Raw genomic sequence first — 18,149 nt, 5'->3', positions numbered from 1 at the left:
CCATAGTTGGGTAAGTTCTGAATATAGAAAGTTCTGAATATAGAAGTCCACCAGCTATGGTAGTACGCTCCAGACAGAAAAAAATTGTCCCAGTATGAACGTCTGATTCACCGGCCTGTAATTTCTTGGATCTCCCTAATCCACATACCACTAATCCACGTACCACGGTCATGCGTCCTCCCTCACTGAGAGGTAGATTGTAAGCTCCTTTGAGCAGGGAACGTCCTTCTTTGTTAATTTGTACAGCACTGCGTAACCCTAGTAGCGCTCTAGAAATGTTAAGTAGTAGTAGTAGTACCAGACTCACACCCATTAGATATGAATGTTGAGCTTGTTTCAGGTTAAAACACCGAACCTAGGCCCAGGGTCCCCGGTGTTCCTAGTGGTGAACAGCCATGGCAAATATTGTATGCGTTAGTTTGCAGAATTACTGCAAAGCCTTGCTTTTGGAGCAGAGATTTCTGTTCGATACTCTCGTGAGAGGTTTTTTTTTTTTTTTTTTTTTTTTCTTTTCTTTAATGCTGTTCTGGCTGTAGAAAGGTGGACATTTGAGCTTCCCCAGAATGGCAAAACTTATGTACCTATGCCCATTAGATATGAATGCTGGACTTGATGGACTTTAGGCCTTACCCAGCATAACCATACTTATGTACCTATGGTATAAATACACAGGAAGTGAGTGAATCCCCTTCCAATTGAAAGAACACTCTGGAGTGAAGGCGCATAGAATGAAAATGAAAAAGGACAAACTTGGAAATTACCTGTAACGAAAAAAGTGAAGTTGTGCCACAGCCACTTGGTGAAGGCAGTGTAGACAAGACTGTATCTGAATTCAAGAAAGCTTGATATAACATCAGGTCTCTAAGGAAGAGGAAGACATAGCAGATGGTATGTATAGGCATACTGGACCAAACCAGGATGTTTATAATCTGCCAATGCTGAACTGATAGAGTAGAGACAAACACGAGTAGATGGTTTGAGGACCGTCCACTATCTTTAAGTGAAAGGATGACTTTATTCTCTAAGTGACCATATGTCCTGTAAAAACCAGAAGAAAGCTAAAATGAAAAATGAGAGGCTTCAAGGCAGTTGGAAAAGAAGGGAAGACATGAATAAAGCATGCCTGCTAAGGCAGCTGAGTGACTGGGAGCTTGGTAGACAGGACTGTCCCTCAGAGAATATGAAAGAGCTGATATATCCCCATGGCATCTGAACAATATACTGTATGCCTCTAGAGAAGGCTTCTTAAAGTCGGAAAAAGAAAACACTGTATAACACTACAGCCATTGAGAGTGTCTGTTAAGTTCTTAAAACACTATATAACATCATACGCATGGAGTAAAATGCTTGAAAGGAACTAAGATATTATGGTCAGAATTGCAAAGTACCAATCAATTGACTCTTAGACAATGTAGTCCTATTCACCAGGGAATGAGAAAGACAGAAATTTACTCTATGCCTATAGAGAAAGTTTCTAAAGTTCTTAAAACACTGTATAATACTACAGCTATTGAGGAAAATGCTTGAAATGAATTATGATATTATGATAAGATGCAGATTTTCCACCAGGCAATGAAAAATGACTGAGCACCAGAAAAAACTGGTGTTAACAGCCCCGTGATACATAGAAATTTAAAAGAAGAAAAGCTTGTTATATATCCATATATGAAAGGAGCCCCCTTTCAACCAAATATTGCCTGCTGATGTGAAGAGCATTTTAGAATACGCCGTTCAGCACATACAAAAGTGTACACATCTTGGAGCCGAACTGCTCTATGAACTGCAGCCTTACCTTCAGCAGAGAGATCCCCGACTGATAAGATGGAGGGAGAAACAAAATGGCCGCCGTTCGCTCCACTGGCCCTGTGGCGATCGTCGACAGCGCGCCCGACACCTCCGAACAAGCAGAGCCCAGTGGAACGGCGAAGAAACAACAGCCGGCGAAAAAGGCCCCGAAAAAACTGGAGGCAGCACCGGACCCGAAGAAACCTTGAAGGGAGAGCAAAATTTACATGTTCCGGCTGCGTGAACTGCGCGACGCTGACCGACAGCAGCTGTTTGAACTTTTAAGCCATATCGGAAAAAACAGGTGGCCGCGCTTACGCGGTTCGCACCTTTCTTTTTTTTTTTTTTTTCATTTGTTTAAACTGCCGCCGCCAAAACGCAAGAAAATGGAGGAAATTAAATCTGACGAGAAAAATCGCTGTTTAAAGTCACAGATACTGAATTATTTTCTTCTGTTTTTTTGTTTTTTTTTATAACCCCTCAATCATAATAAAACACTGGAGCTGCCTGCTCGTTAGAAGTCTGGGGAAAGAAAGGCTGCTTCTTTGAATTTACTTTTATTTGATTTAATTCTTTTAAAGCAGCTACCTGTTAAAAGTGGCTGCCTCTCCCAAAGACGGTACACCTTTCCAGAGAAAGGGACGGCCCTTCCCTGCTAAGCCAGGGAGATGGGGAGGAAGGGGGGTGGACTCGAGACACCCGAGTTTAACACCCCCGAGGCTGTCAAAGAAAGAAGAGAAAGGAAACCCTGTCAAGCCTCTAAATAAGATTCCAGGCACAGAAGAATTATCACAAATATCTGTAATATCTAAAGAGAAAAGGAGAGAGACTAATGGGCTCACTTCCTACCTGCTGGGAGACTGAGAAAATATTGAGGCTAAGGTCACATGGCCAGGGCTCCTATTGGCTCTCTAGAGTCAGAGTTTTTTCTCAGTCTCCACCTGCTGGTAGGTGAGCACAACCCATCAGTCCAATCCTGGTCCGGTCCGGAGGGATGCTAAGGAAATATCTGCTATTCTAACTTAACCAGATAGTTATTTAGGTACCAGTACTGAAAATCAATGATACTCTGATAATTTCTGACTCTGACCTGAAACTATTCAGATAGTGGCTGACTGGTCAATAAATATTTTCAGCTGCATTATTCAGAAAATGCCACTGAAAATCATTAGCACTTAAGGTAGGGGTCACATTTAATCAGACAGCAAGAGAACAGACAACTAAAAAAAATCAACACAACTTCGAACCTAACTGACCTCTACCAAACAATTCAAGTGGGATACATAAACGCTAGGTCAGTAGTCAACAAAACAACAATAACAACAGACTGGATCACGACAGACAACCTCGACCTTCTATTGATCAGTGAAACCTGGATCCACAATCATAATGACTCCATGATTCTAGAGCTGTGCCCCCCCCCCCCCCCAGGGTACAAAATCACTCACTGGAAAAGGAAAGAAAAAAGAGGAGGCGGCATAGCAGTAATCCAAAGATCCCACTTCACCATAACAATAATTGCCGAGTCCATAACACCCCAACTTGAAATCGCCTCAGTTAGAATCCACCATACAACCTTGCTTGACCACCTTAACACCGTCCTGTTTTATAGACCACCAGGTAACTGGCATGAATGCCAACCACACCTCATGGATTTCATATCCAACGCATGTGTATCTAACTCCAACCTACTTATAGTAGGGGACATAAATCTACATCTAGAAGACCCTAACTCAACCAATGCACGCGAATGTAAGGATTTCCTTCAACTATGGGGCCTCAACTAGCCAAATATGCAAGCAACCCACGTCAAAGGACACACACTTGACCTCACCACACACAAACTGTCCTCAGATTTAAACCTAATACTAATAGATACAACGTGGACAGACATACCTTGGTCAGACCACCACAAACTAAACCTATCCCTACAATGGCGAAAAAAAGGCACATACCACACTCAAGAATGCACAACCTACACCACGAGAAGCCAGATAGACCCTGTAATATTCTGGCAACAGTTTTACAAGAATGAATGGACAGCACAAACAGACTCGAAACACTATCTCCTAGATTGGGATGACAGATGTAGAAGCATATTAAACAACATAGCACCACTACAAACAAGAACCTCACGAAGACACAACTCGATACCATGGTTTAACGAAGAGCTGAAAAAAACGAAAAATACAAGTTAAGAGGCCTGAACGAACATGGAATAAAACAAAAGAATACACACTTAATGCCTGGAAACAAGTTCAAAGAAAATACAAATATGCAATAAGACAAACCAAAAGATCATACTACAAAACCAAAATAGGGCCAGACTACAAAGACACGCATAAACTTTTCTTACTTGTGAGCAAACTATTAGATACCACACCAGTTACTACAACCAACACAGACACCCCATCAGCAGACAACCTTGCTAAATACTTCAACGAGAAAATAGTAAAGCTACGATTCAAGTTATCACTTAATACCACCGCCCACGAAAAATTCATTGACTATCTGGACCCAATCCCTGATGAATATCCAGCAGACAGAATCTGAACAAACTTCGACCTACTTAATGATGAAACCGTCACCCAAGCGATCAACAGGTTCTCCAAATCCCACTGCAAATTGGACATATGCCCCAACAAACTAATAAAATCCGCCCCTCAACGCTTCATAACAGACCTTATGACAAACCTAAACTACATGTTACAACAAGGACTCTTCCCTAAGGATAAAGGAAACATACTACTTACACCAATTAACTAAAGACACAAAGAAAAAAGCAAATGACATAACTAACTACCACCCAGTAGCATCTATCCCTCTGTCAGTCAAACTAATGGAAAGCATGGTAACCAAGCAGCTTACCGATTACTTAAACAAATTCCCAATATTACATGAATCGCAATCAGGATTTCGATCCAGCCACAGCACCGAAACAGTACTATTCACTCTCCTAACCAAATTCAAGCAAGCAATTGCAACTGGCAATAGTATACTTCTCCTACAATTTTGACATGTCCAGTGCGTTCGACATGGTAAACCATAGTATACTATTAAACATCCTATAATATTTCAGGATTGGAGGAAACGTACTTAATTGGATCAAAGGCTTCCTAACACCAAGAACATACCAAGTGATATCAAATTTGAATATATCATCCCCATGGAAACAAGAATGTGGAGTACCCCAAGGATCACCGCTTTCACCGATCTTTTTCAACCTAATGACATCTCTAACCAAAGCGCTATCCAACCAAGGCCTTAATCCCTTCATCTAAGCAGATGATGTCACGATCTACATCCTGTTCAAACATGATCCAACAGAAATTACAAATGAAATCAATCACAACCACCAAATCATGAATTAATGGGCGGACACATTCCAACTAAAACTCAACGCAGAAAAAAACACAATGTCTCATCCTTTCATCACAATACAACACGAACAAACCCACCAGTATAAGCACCCCAAACATTACCCTTCCTGTTTCAGATAGCCTGAAAATTCTAGGAGTTATACTTGACCAAAATCTCACATTAGAAAGCCATGCGAAAAATACAACAAAGAAAATGTTCCATTTTCAATGTGGAAACTCAAAAGAATAAAACCTTTCTTCCCAAGGGAAATATTCCGCAGCCTGGTACAATCAATGGTGCTAAGTTAACTAGATTATTGCAATGCAATCTACGCCGGATGTAAAGAATAAATCATCAAGAAACTCCAAACCACCCAAAACACAGCAGCCAGACTCATATTTGGAAAAACGAAATACGAAAGCGCCAAACTCCTAAGAGAATAATTACACTGGCTCCCATTGAAAGAACGTATTACGTTCAAAATCTGCAGTGTGGTTCATAAAATCATCCACGGTGAGGCTCCGGTCTACATGTCAGACCTCATAGACTTACCAACCAGGAATACCAAAAGATCAGCACATACATTCCTGAATCTCCACTACCCCAGCTGCAAAGGTCTAAAATATAAAACAACATATGCATCCAGCTTCTCCTACATAGGCACGCAACTGTGGAATGCACTACCAAAAGCCACAAAAACACTACAAGACATAACTAAATTCCGAAAAATACTAAAAACCAACCTGTTCAAAAAGGCATACCACAATGATCCATCCTAAATACCAGACAACAAAACCTATACCAGAATTGGAGAAAACCGAACTCTATACCTGACTGCTCAAATTACTCTGTCACTAATGAACTTTAACGTAATTACCCCTTTATCTCTCACTACGAAAATGAATTCTCTATTCTTGATTGCTTAATCTACTATGTCACTATGAACTTTAATGCAATACCACTTTGTATTTCTCATTCCGGAACTGGCGATCGCCATTACGGAACAATGTAAGCCACATTGAGCCTGCAAATAGATGGGAAAATGTGGGATACAAATGCAACAAATAACTGTTGCTGAACATGGACGCCTTAGTCTCCCTGTTATATGGGATAAGGTACAAGCTACAGAATGACGCAGGGACAAAATTTGTTCCCATCCCTGCCCTGTTCCCACGAGCTCTGTCCTCGTCCCCGCCCCATCCCTACGAGCTCTGTCCCCATCGCTGCGAACTCTTGTCAGATCCCATCTGCACAAGTCTTGTTTTCATTTTATATTTAAATCATTTTATTAAAGCATAAAAAGAAACAATATTCTGTACAACTGTCTTTTTATAAATCACAAACAGTACAGAACAAGGGTCAACAAAATGCCTGTCTCCCTTCACAAATATCCCCTCCATTATCTGGAAAACTTATCAAGCCAAATTACTACAGAATGCTACACAGAAAATTCATGCTAACGAATACCTTGGTCACACACACACAAAGCACAAATGCCAACTACATAATTACTGACCAAAAATTATAAACATATATTAACCTAAAACCACAAGAAGACACACCACAGAAATAGAAAAATATCCATTTCCTCCTATACGGTGTAAAATATAAAGATCACACATGCCAGAGATGGTGTTGGGGGGGTGGGGGTGGGGGGTGCAACTAGGACATCTGCCTCCAGCCAAAGACAGCTCTATGCTTATCCCTTCCACCTATGTCCAGCATCACTCCTCTGTGTCCCTATGCCCTCCCCATAAGTCCTGCATCTTCCTTCTGCATTCCTATTCTCCCTGATGTCTAGCATCTTCCCTCTGTGTCCATATACCCTTCCTCCCATGTCTGGCATTACCCCTCTGTGTCCCTTCCCCTCCCTTCCTCCCCTGCAGGTTCAGCACCTCTCTCCCTTCCCTCCAGCCCTACCCCTCCATGGGTCCAGAACCTCTCTCTCCTCTCCAGCCAGCCCTCCCTCTCCCCAATGGTCCAGCGCCTTTCTCCCTTCTCTCCAGCTCCCCCTTTGGGTCCAGCAGCCCCCTCCCTTTCTGTAGATCCACTCTAGCAATCACCTCCTGCATTTCCTGTGCCCCCTCTCTGTGAGTCCCTATAACTAGTCCCTGCAAATGACGAACTGATTACGATTTACAGCAAATTACCACTATTCTGTTATTATACTTCCTCTGTGTGTACATCCGTATGCTGCACAAGCCGACATGTTTCAAAATATAAGTGGGATCAAATAAAAATGGTACTAACAATAAAGAATGAGAACATGGTTTGGTTGCTTTGTTTTGAGGGTCCCTGCTCCCTGTCCCCGCAGTGAGGTATCAGAACTCTCCCTCCCTTCCTTTGGGTCCAGCTGGCTCTCTCTCCACCAGTGAGCCACAGCACGGGCAGCACTGAAGACAGCTGCTTTTGGCTGCCCTGGTTCATCTCACTGCTTCGTCCCACTCACAGGAAGTTAAAAAGCAGGATGAAGCAGCAACGGGACCAGGGCAGCTGGAAGCAGCTATCTTCAGCGCTGCCCATGCTGTAGCTCACTGCTGGAAACAGGGAGGAGATAGCCGGCCGGACACGAAGGAAAGGAGGGAGAGCTCAGCTGCTTGACTGTGGCAACAGGGAGCCTGAGGAAGCAAAAAACTGCCTGGCTGGCCACTATTGTTGGGGAGGGCCTGGGCCCCCTGTAGCTACACCACTGGAACAAACCATAGAGGAGGAGGGGGAGGACAACGATGCCGAGAAGGGATCTGAGCCCAAATTTTGAAAGCCGGTTGTTATTTAACAACTCCCAAAATTCTTAAAAAATTAACAAACGGCTTGTGCGAGCCAGTTCCAGCACACCACTGCCTGGCTGCATAAGATAGAGCTATGGAGGGAGGGAGGGAGGAATGGAGGCAGGCACAGAGATGTCAGACTAGAAACAGTAACTACAACTGCTTTTTTTTTTTTACTGCAGGAGCAAAGCTTTTTACTGCTCCCGAGGGCGGTAAAAGATTTTGCTGCGCCAACCGCAGATTTACCTCAGATTACTGCACTTTACTGCTGATCCCCGTTCCCGTGTCACTCTCTAGTGCATACCTAAGAAATTCCTGTTCCTTCCCCAGTAGTGCAGCAACCTGCTGTTGAGTCTGTAAAGGAGTTGCACACTTCAAGAAAAAGAAGAGCTAAGTAACAGACAACAGAGTCCTAGATTACAATTATTTAAATAACATCTCATGATACTTTCTTTCCTTATTTGGCCACAGACAGTAAGCAATGGACAGAGCAGCTTTCAAAATATTCAGCGACTTAAAACTGAACTGGATGGCCTATTTTCGTATTTGAAACAAAATATGTATGGATTCTATGAGTGTTGAAGGCAAATGCAAAGGGTGAGCCAAGGGTTACGAGACCTGTATTATATACATGAAAATATATGAATGGTTCAAAAAGGTTATTGGTTTGGGGTGAGGAGGTGAGAAACAGACACAATCAGGTTGATATTCAAAGTAATTTAACTGGTCAGAAATGGCTCCTGGCCAGTTAAATTGCCTGTTTGGGGCTAACCACTAACCTTCAGTGGCACTAAACTGGTTAATATAATTGAAAATAACCAGTTAGCGCCAAAGTCAAAACCGGCTATTTTGGGGACTTTTGGGGGCACAGTCAACACTTGACTAGCTAATTATATTCAGAACTTAACCGGCCAGGTTAACCACATAAATAGCATTAAAGTTAGTCCTATCTTTATGCAGTAACCCATAGCAAGTTAAGTGCTGAATATCACACTGTGTTAGCCAGCTCTGCAAACTGGAAATTCAATGCCGAAGCCCGGAAGCCCAGACATGGCAAGACACTGAATTTCCAGGTTTAACGCAGGTGGCGGTCAGCAAAATGCTGAGCATCGCCAGCTGAATACTGGGCCCATAGATTTTAGCTGTAAGATAACTGTAAGATAATCTATCTGTAAGAAACTAGGCAAAAGTGTTATTTTTTTTTCTTCGTAGGCTTATTTCATTATGACATGGGCATGGTGAGAGGCAAGTCAATGCATGAAACATTTGAGCTGTTCAAGGAGCCATTGCCATTTAGTTTTGTTTTACCTTGCAGCATTATATTCTTGGTGAGATCTTTTGCCATTATTACGATCCCATCTTGAAGGCAAAGGATCTAGTGGTGGCAGACCTGAGGCCCCTGAGCTTCGTCTTAACTGGGGTGTTGGCAAACTACTTCTGCTGTTTAATCCCTGTAAAATAATCAACAGTGGGCAATTTGCTTTAATGGCCATAAACAATTCTAATTCATATTATATTTTACTGGGGAAAAAACCCCATGTTTTAACAGAATGAAACCAAAAGCAAACTAATTCTGGTAGTGGTAAACCATCATCTTTTACAAAGTCATGATATAAAAGAAACAGCTAGACACAGTAAACATTTAAGGAATTTATAAACATCTATCACCAAAAAAAAAAGATTTTTCCCCCAAATATGAAAAAGAAGTCCATTTGATGTCAGGTACAATTAAAAAAAAACCACCCTACAGACTAACTCAAATCCAAAAAAGAAAGTAATGAAGATCAATCAAATTCCAACACAGTGATTCCCAGTACTTTGCTGTTTTAACTACAAATCAGCTGCAGTACATAATATTCAACTCACTGATATCTGTATTACCCAGTATGCAATTTACATATGCATTTTGCACACTGTATACATCAGGTTGTGGTTACTGACATTCATACTTGTCTGGATCGATTTGACAACTCCTGAGGCAGGCACTTTTGCGCTGAAATGCAGATCTGTATCAGGCATGACCAATAAATTTGTCGTTTACTCTTGCAAAAAACAAGAGTGATCAATAAAGTTGTTTTCTACCCTTGAACTGAGAATTTGTTTGTAATCAAAAAGAAAGTAAGGGAAGACCAATCTGTAAACAACCAAAAAAAAGGTGTTATTTCCAATGTTTTCAAATCTTGTTAACAAAGATCTATACTATGAGTAGATTATAGGTCAATTTTGAGGCTGTCTGGGAGATAGAAATTTGGTTTTCACTGAAAGGAAGGTATATGTGTAATAAAAAGCACTACCATGGGATTTCTATTAAAGGAAGTGAGCTCTTTTTTTGTTGTTATTTTCTCCTCTTTCATGAACTATTCTAGTAACATAGTAGATGATAGCAGATAAAATCTGTATGGTCTGTCAAGTCTATTCAACAAGATTAAAAAACTCATAGCATAAAATATGATACAATACTACATATGTATAATTGATCTTGATTTATCCTTGCCATTTTTAGGGCACAGACCATAGAAGTGTGTTCGGAACTGGCCGTGTTCACCAACTCCTGAAATCTGTCATCAAAGCCCCACCAGCCCCATCCAAATCTGTCCAACCACAATCAGGGCACAGACTGTAGAAATATGCTCGGCAATGGCTTTGCTTCCCAATTGCTGGAGTGGCCACCTAAGCAATGCTAAGTTTGTTTGGTTCCATTCATACAGGATTCCTTGGTGCTTATCCCACGCATTTTTAAATTCTGTTACCTCTCTACCACTTCTGTGGGAGGGGGGGGGAATTCCAGATTTCTACCACCCTTTCTGTGAAAAAGTACTGCCTGATGTTATTCCCGATCCTTCCCCCTCCCAACCTAAATTCATGTCCCCTCTAGTTCTACCACCTTCCTGTCTCTGGAAAAGGTTTATGTGTATATTAATACCATTCAAATATTTGAATATCTTTATCATATCACCCCATTTCTCCTTTTCTCTAAGGTATACATCTTCGGGTCATCAAGTTTCTCCTCATATATCTTGAGGCACAAACCCCATACCATTTTTGCTGCTTTTCTCTGAACTGTTTCAAGTCATTTTATGTCCTCAGCAAGATAGGCCTCCAAAACTGAACATAATATTCCAAATGGGGCCTCAGCAACAACTTGTACAGTGGCATTAACACTAGAGATGTACCAAACAGCATATTTTACTATTCGGCCGAATACGAAAAATGAAAATTATCATCCAGCCAAATATGAATACAAATAATGGGCATTGGAGCTTTAACATAAATAATAAAAGAAGCAACATGAACTCAGATCAAGTATTTATTTCAATAGGATTTAGCACAGCCCCGGATTATTCATATTCAAATTTAAATCACTATTCGGCCGAATACGAATAATGTATTCAGGGCACTATTCAGGGCCGAATCAAATTCAATGCAAATTTTCAGTACAGCCTTAATCAACATCTCCTTTCTTCTGCTGGTTATACCCAGTGGTGTGCTGGTAAATGTTTAACAACAGGCTCTCTCCCCGGTCCACCTCTGCGCACCCCCCAAATTGCAGAGCTGGCTATAGCCGGGGAGAGAGCCTGGGGGGGGGGGGGCAATGCATTACTACAGGAAAAAAAAATTAAATGATCCCAGGTTCCAATCTAATTCATGTTTAATGTGGGATAAAATGCCATAAATATTAAAATAAATAAATATAAACTTTTAATGATGAGCACCTGATTCTCAAAGTGGACCTATTCCAAACACTATAATGAAAATAAAATGATTTTTTTTCTACCTTTGTCTGGTGAATTTGTTTTTCTGATCATGCTGGCCCAGTATCTGATTCTGCCCCAACCATGACGACTTCTACCTTCCTCCCATTGCTAACTCTGACTGCCACTGCTGCCGGATTAGAAGTACAACTGACGAATAATAGTAAAAGAGAGCCGCGGGGTCACACTCGCATCCTGCATTCACGCATCTGCTGACTTTGCCAGCCTCTCCCTCTCCTGAACGTCATTTCCTCTCCCAGCGACTAAGAGCAGCAGAGTCAGAAGACGTGCCTGCAGCAGCCACTGAAGTTCCGGTAGAGGGAAGAGGAAATACAAGCAGAGAGAGAGAGAGAGAGAGAGACAGGGGAGAGACTCAAATAGTTTTGTTTCCTTGTGAATTCCTATCTGTAACAAGTACCGAGCACTGACTGTGAGACGGTAATAATTATGACATTGATAAATGTGATTCGCTATTTTGTTGAAGCTCTCCATAAAAATCATGACTTATGAAATGATTGGGAAGCATCGGTGTAGTTTGCTTGCTTGGTGTGTGGAAGGGGGAGAGGGGGCAAAGGGTAAGGAAGCCTATTTTGTTATGGCATTCCTTTCCTTTATTTTGTTAATTTATCTTCTACACAGTAAAACTTGTAGGTGACAGTGATTCACTAAAACTCGTTTGTGAAGTACTGGGAGCAGAGAATGGAAATTCACCTCATCAGCTTTCCAGAAAGCATTTTCTTCTTGTTTGAATCTTTTTAACTGATTCCTAAATTGTGGAACAATAAAATCCTGCCAGAAAAGATTTTTAAATTTTTATTTACATGTGTATTTAAAAGAAAATGTTTTCTGGCAGGATTTTATTGTTCCACAATTTAGGAATCAGTTAAAAAGATTCAAACAAGAAGAAAATGCTTTCTGGAAAGCTGATGAGGTGAATTTCCATTTTCTGCTCCCAGTACTTCACAAACGAGTTTTAGTGAATCACGCTGCATGTAAAAGGGTTCGCCTACAAGTTTTACTGTGTAGAAAATAAATTAATCTTTGTTCAGTGGTAGCTTTTGAAATATTATAGTAACAAATTTTCAGATACTGGCAGTATACAATGTTTTGATTTATGGCTTTAAGTATTAAATTTAAATATTTATATATGCAAAGTGAGCAAGCGTCTTTAACAGTTGCGCCTTGCAAGACACAAGAACCTGTTACAAAACAAATTACCTTTTGTATAAGTTTATAGAGTTTTAGATAAACAAGTTCTCCTCTTATGCCATTTAGAATTATAATGAGTAGCAAGATTGCGGTATTACTAATTATTGCCAATACATATATATAAAAACAAAGAAATTATTTATTCAAACCAAGATAAAAACAGTACCCGACATTTGAATAAATAATTTTTTTGGTTTTATATGTGTGTATCGGTCTACTTCTTATAATAGATTTTTATATAGCAAGTAGACTATTGCCTTTTTTTGTTTTCTTTTTACTAATCAATGCCTACATTACACTACATTTGCTTCATTTTATCTAAAATATCATCCAATCCACACTGTACACTATCGTAATAGCCTAGAGTAGTGGAAGTAAAAAAAAAAAGGTTGCGATTGTGGTTAGTATATGCTTTGAACAACCACTTTATTCTTTGACATATGATACATATCTAATATCTAAATGTAATAAAAGGTATTAACTGTAACTATTTTATTTTTACTTATTTTTTTTCTGTGTTGTCAATTATGGATGTAAGCTCCACCCCTGGCCCCACCCCTAATCCCGCCCCCTTTAGCCTCCCCAAACAGTTGGGCCACCGACCACCTATGGACAGAGTTAATGACATTTTAAATCAGAGAGCTCTGAGGGATATCCAATTGTACAAACACAGACTCCATAGATGGGGAAATAAGGCGGGGAGACTGTTAGCGAGATTAGTACGTAACAGGCCGGTGAAACAGGTGATTTTCCGCAACAAAATGAGATCAGGAAAGATGTGTGAGATGGAATCAGAAATTCAGGCAGCGTTCGTGGATTTCTATCAAACGCTATATGACGCAGGGCATTGCGATGTGGAGAAGCGTACCAATTTCTTTCAAGGACTCCAAGTCCCGACACTGGCCCCAGCACAGCTGGAGGTGTTAAATGCGCCTATTCAGGGGAGGAAATACAGGCTGCCCTCAAAAGACTTAAACTAGCGAAGGCGCCTGGACCGGATGGGCTGGGGCCCGAGTTTTACAAGCTTCTGGGGGCACACATGATAGATCCATTTAGTGAGCTGGGGCAGGCGTTGCTCTCCCCGGGTCAGGCAGTGGGCCATTTGACTCATGCTACCATAGTAGTGCTGCCAAAGCCAGGAAGAAACAAGGAGCAATTGGGCTCGTACAGACTGATTTCCCTATTAAACCAAGACATCAAGATGTTTGCTAGCATATTGGCCACTAGGTTGGGGCGAGTTCTTCCCTCGTTGGTTCCTGGTGATCAGACTGGCTTTGTTCCAGGCAGATATGCCTCTACAAATATTTTGAAGGCTCTGAGCACTATGAAAGCCAAGGGGGGAAAGCCGGGGGATGCGATTATTGCTAGCTTAGACGCGGAAAAAGCCTTTGACAAAATACTTTGAGACCATCTGTTTTGGATCTTACCGCAATTTGGTTTATATGGGGAGCTTTTGTCAGGGGTGCGTGCTCTGTACAATAAACCTACAGCCCAGATTTTGATAAATGGAACACTGTCCAATGCATTCGCATTAGAAAGGGGAACGAGATAGGGTTGCTCTTTGTCACCTCTGCTCTTCGTTTTAGCCATTGAACCACTGGCCTGCAAAATACGTCAGCTGGCAGAGCTTCAGGGGACACAAGTGAGAAGGCAGGAGTACAAGGTCAACCTATTTGCAGATGACATGTTAATTTTCCTGGGTTGCGCATCCAGGGGAATCCCCCTAATTATTGATTTAATTCAGCAATTTGGGTCTTTTTCGGGACTCAAGATTAATTTTGAGAAGTCAGAGAGGCATTGGCGCTGTCTTCCGACTTGTGTTTGCAGGCAGCTTCCGAATTTCCCCTTGTCTTGGTCAAAAGGTACATTGAAGTATCTGGGCGTGTACTTGCACCTGGATTTCACTGTAATGTACAAAAAGAATGTCAACGAGAAGCTGGAGGCCATCCGAGGCCTTTGTGGTAGATGGAAGGAGTATCCCATCTCCTTTTTGGGCAGAGTGGCCCTGGTGAAGATGGTATTATTCCCCAAGGTTTTATATCTGCTTCATATGATGCCTATATGGGTAACAGGTAGGGACGAAAAAGCATTTAGGGGAGTAATTTCTTCCTTTATTTGGGGTAACCAGAGGGCGCATATTGGCTATATAAGTTGGCAAGAGACAGGACAGAGGGTGGGGTAAGCTACCGGATTTGAGATTATATAATGCTGCAGCAGCACTAAGATGGATACATGAACTACATACGGGGTCGAGGGTGTTCGCTCCTGTAGATATGTGGGAGACTGAGGCTGAGCCGTTTTCACTATTTTTGGCCCTTCATAACTCAGGACCGCCAGTTAAGCTGTCCCCGCTACTGCGCCTGCTGAGCTTAGCTTGGCAATGGTGGCGGGGGAGGGGGGGCGGGAGGAATTTCCCCATTTGTAGAGGTGAGGAATATTCCTAAGTTTCTTGCGGGGCAGGGAGATCGCATCTGCAAACATAGGCACAAATGGGTTGTCGGTACGTAGGGCAGTTGATGGAAGTAGGAGGAGGCAGACTCCCGTCCTTTGCAATGTGTCAATCTAAGTGGCAATTGCCACAGAAGCTCTCCTTTTCTTATTTGCAGCTCGCGCACTACTTGCAATCTTTGAAAGGACCAGGTAACAAATACCCAACATTTACTAAACTTGATAATACCTTTATGCAACTGGCACCAGATCATAATAGGTTGTCCTACTGGTATAAATTGGGATTGGCTTGGCGCACACTGCCATTCTTTGCACAGCTCGAACAATGGAGCTCACTCATAGGGAAGGAGATATCAGAGCAGGAACTCCCCAGATGTTCCTTCTTGGCCTTTAAGATCACCCCCAATGTGGGGCTACATGAAATTCAATTTAAAATACTTCATATTGCCTATGTCACTAGATGTAAGGGAAAGTTGTGGGATCTATGGGAATCAGATGGATGCGAGAAGTGCCAACAGGGCAAAGGCAAAATAATACATCACTTTTTAGAATGCTGGGTGCTGAGGGAATTTTGGACGGGAGTTATTGGGAAGTTGGAAAGAGTTCTTCAAGTTAAACTAGAATGGTCCTATAGCATATTACTGTTAGGCTCTGATGCTGATCAGGTGCTCTCCGATCAACAATGTAAATTTGTTCTTTTAGCTTTAGTGTCAGCAAAGAGAGTTATCCTGCATCACTGGATTGATAAAGCGCCGCCTCCCTTGGCCAAATGGCAGGCCAGCATGACACAGATGGCGGAGTGGGAACAGGGGGAAATAAACACACTGAGTAAAAAAGACGCCACATACAGAGGCCTGTGGAGGAATTGGCAGGCAATGGTCACATAGGTGGCCATTCTGCAAGCTCTCACAACTGAGGGAGGGAATTAGCACACCATCAATGGCTTAACACCAGTTCCGAAGGAGAGGTGGGGAGGGGAGGGGGGGAGGTGGGTAGAGGGGAGTGGACAAATTGGAAGGATGGGGAAAAAAAAGGAAGAGAAACAACCTGCTTAAGTAAAATGTTGACTTACTACTACATATACAAAATACAGAGGAAGTGAATAGTATATACTAGCAATGTTAAGTTAATGGATCAGGCTTCATGGCCTTGAGTGACGCATGTTTGTACATATATTATGTATGGTAAGTTTGTTGCCTGCAATTCTTGGCAATCTGTATTTCCTTTGTTTTTCTCTTGGTATTGTGTTTCTCCACTCAATAAAAACATTAAAAAACAAACAAACTAGTGATCTCACCAACTACCGTCCTGTAGCATCTATTCCAGTAGTAAAGTTCATGGAAAGTATGGTAACCAAACAGCTTACCGATTACATATACAAATTCTCTATGTTACATGAATCACAATCAGGATTTCGCCCCCGCCATAGCATCGAAACATTGTTAACCACCCTCCAGGCCAGATTCAGACAGGAAATAGCAATTGGCAACAACGTACTTCTTCTCCAATTCGATATGTTTAGTGCATTTGACATGGTTGATCATAACATATTACTAAGACTCCTGGATTACTTCGGGATTGGTGGTAATGTAGTCAATTGGATCAAGGGTTTCCTAACCACCAGATCTTAACAAGTGAAATTAAATTCTAATCTATCATCCCCGTGGAGAGCAGATTGTGGAGTACCTCAAGGATCGCCATTGTCACCAACCCTTTTCAACCTAATGATGACTCCACTGGCCAAGACCTTATCCATCCAGGGCCTCAACCCCTTCATCTATGCTGATGATGTTACAATATTCATCCCCTTCAAACATGATTTGTCAGAAATCACCAACAAAACTAACCTCGGCTTGCATACCATGAACTCATGGGCAAATGCATTCAAGCTCAAACTAAATGCAGAAAAAACTCACTGCCTCATCCTCTCATCCTGCTACAACTCGAATATTCCCTCGAATCAAATCACCCCAGACTATACTATTCCTATTTCAGATAATTTGAAAATACTCTGTGTTATTATTGACAGGAACCTCACATTTGAAAGCAAAGTTAATTCTACAATCAAGAAAATGTTTCACTCAATGTGGACAATGAAAAGCGTGAAACCGTTCTTCCCGAGGGCAATATTTTGCAATCTGGTAAAATCAATGGTCCTTAGCCATGCCGACTACTCTAACGGAATTTATACCGGATGCAAAGAAAATCTTATAAAGAAGCTTCAGACTGCTCAAAATACGGCAGCCAGACTTGTATTTGGAAGACCACGATTTGATAGGGCCAAACCCCTTCGTAAAAAATTACACTGGTTAACAATCAGAGAACGTATTACTTTTAAAATTTGTACCCTGGTCCATAAAATTATATACGGTGATGCCCCAGCATATATGTCTGACCTCATAGACCTATCAACCAGAAACTCAATCAGATCATCATGCTCTTATTTAAGTCTCTACCACCCTAGTTGCAAAGGACTCAAATACAAATCAGTTCATGGATCCAGCTTCTCATATATAAGTACACAACTTTGGAATACACTCCCAAAGGCCGTGAAAACTACGTACGACCACCTCAACTTCCGGAAATCACTAAAGACTTACTTGTTCGAAAAAGCATATCCTAATGATCCAACTTAATTGCCTGAGACCAACAACTCAGATAAACCCAAGCTTGCTATGAACTTAATGAACTTTACATAACCTCCCTCTCTATGTTCCCTAATGTGTCTGCACATATCTATTTCATTTATAATAGCATCTATATTTGTTCCTAACCGGAGGAGGCTTTCGCCTCACGGCGCTATGTAAGCCACACTGAGCCTGCAAAT

The 18,149-nt window shown here is 41.6% G+C and overlaps 1 protein-coding gene across 1 annotated transcript in view; it reads right to left on the bottom strand.

The window, feature by feature from the left end:
- PDE3B (phosphodiesterase 3B) overlaps positions 1-18,149 on the bottom strand; it is a 569,033-nt gene that overhangs the window by 142,497 nt on the left and 408,387 nt on the right. Inside the window, exon 4 of the mRNA XM_030201042.1 lies at positions 9,222-9,364. Coding sequence (XP_030056902.1) covers positions 9,222-9,364 — 143 coding nt within the window. The remainder of the gene's footprint in view (positions 1-9,221; positions 9,365-18,149) is intronic.

The sequence above is a fragment of the Microcaecilia unicolor genome, chromosome 4 (genome assembly GCF_901765095.1).
Source record: "Microcaecilia unicolor chromosome 4, aMicUni1.1, whole genome shotgun sequence".
NCBI classification, from domain to species: domain Eukaryota; kingdom Metazoa; phylum Chordata; class Amphibia; order Gymnophiona; family Siphonopidae; genus Microcaecilia; species Microcaecilia unicolor.
This window is presented reverse-complemented; position numbering and strand designations above follow the sequence as displayed.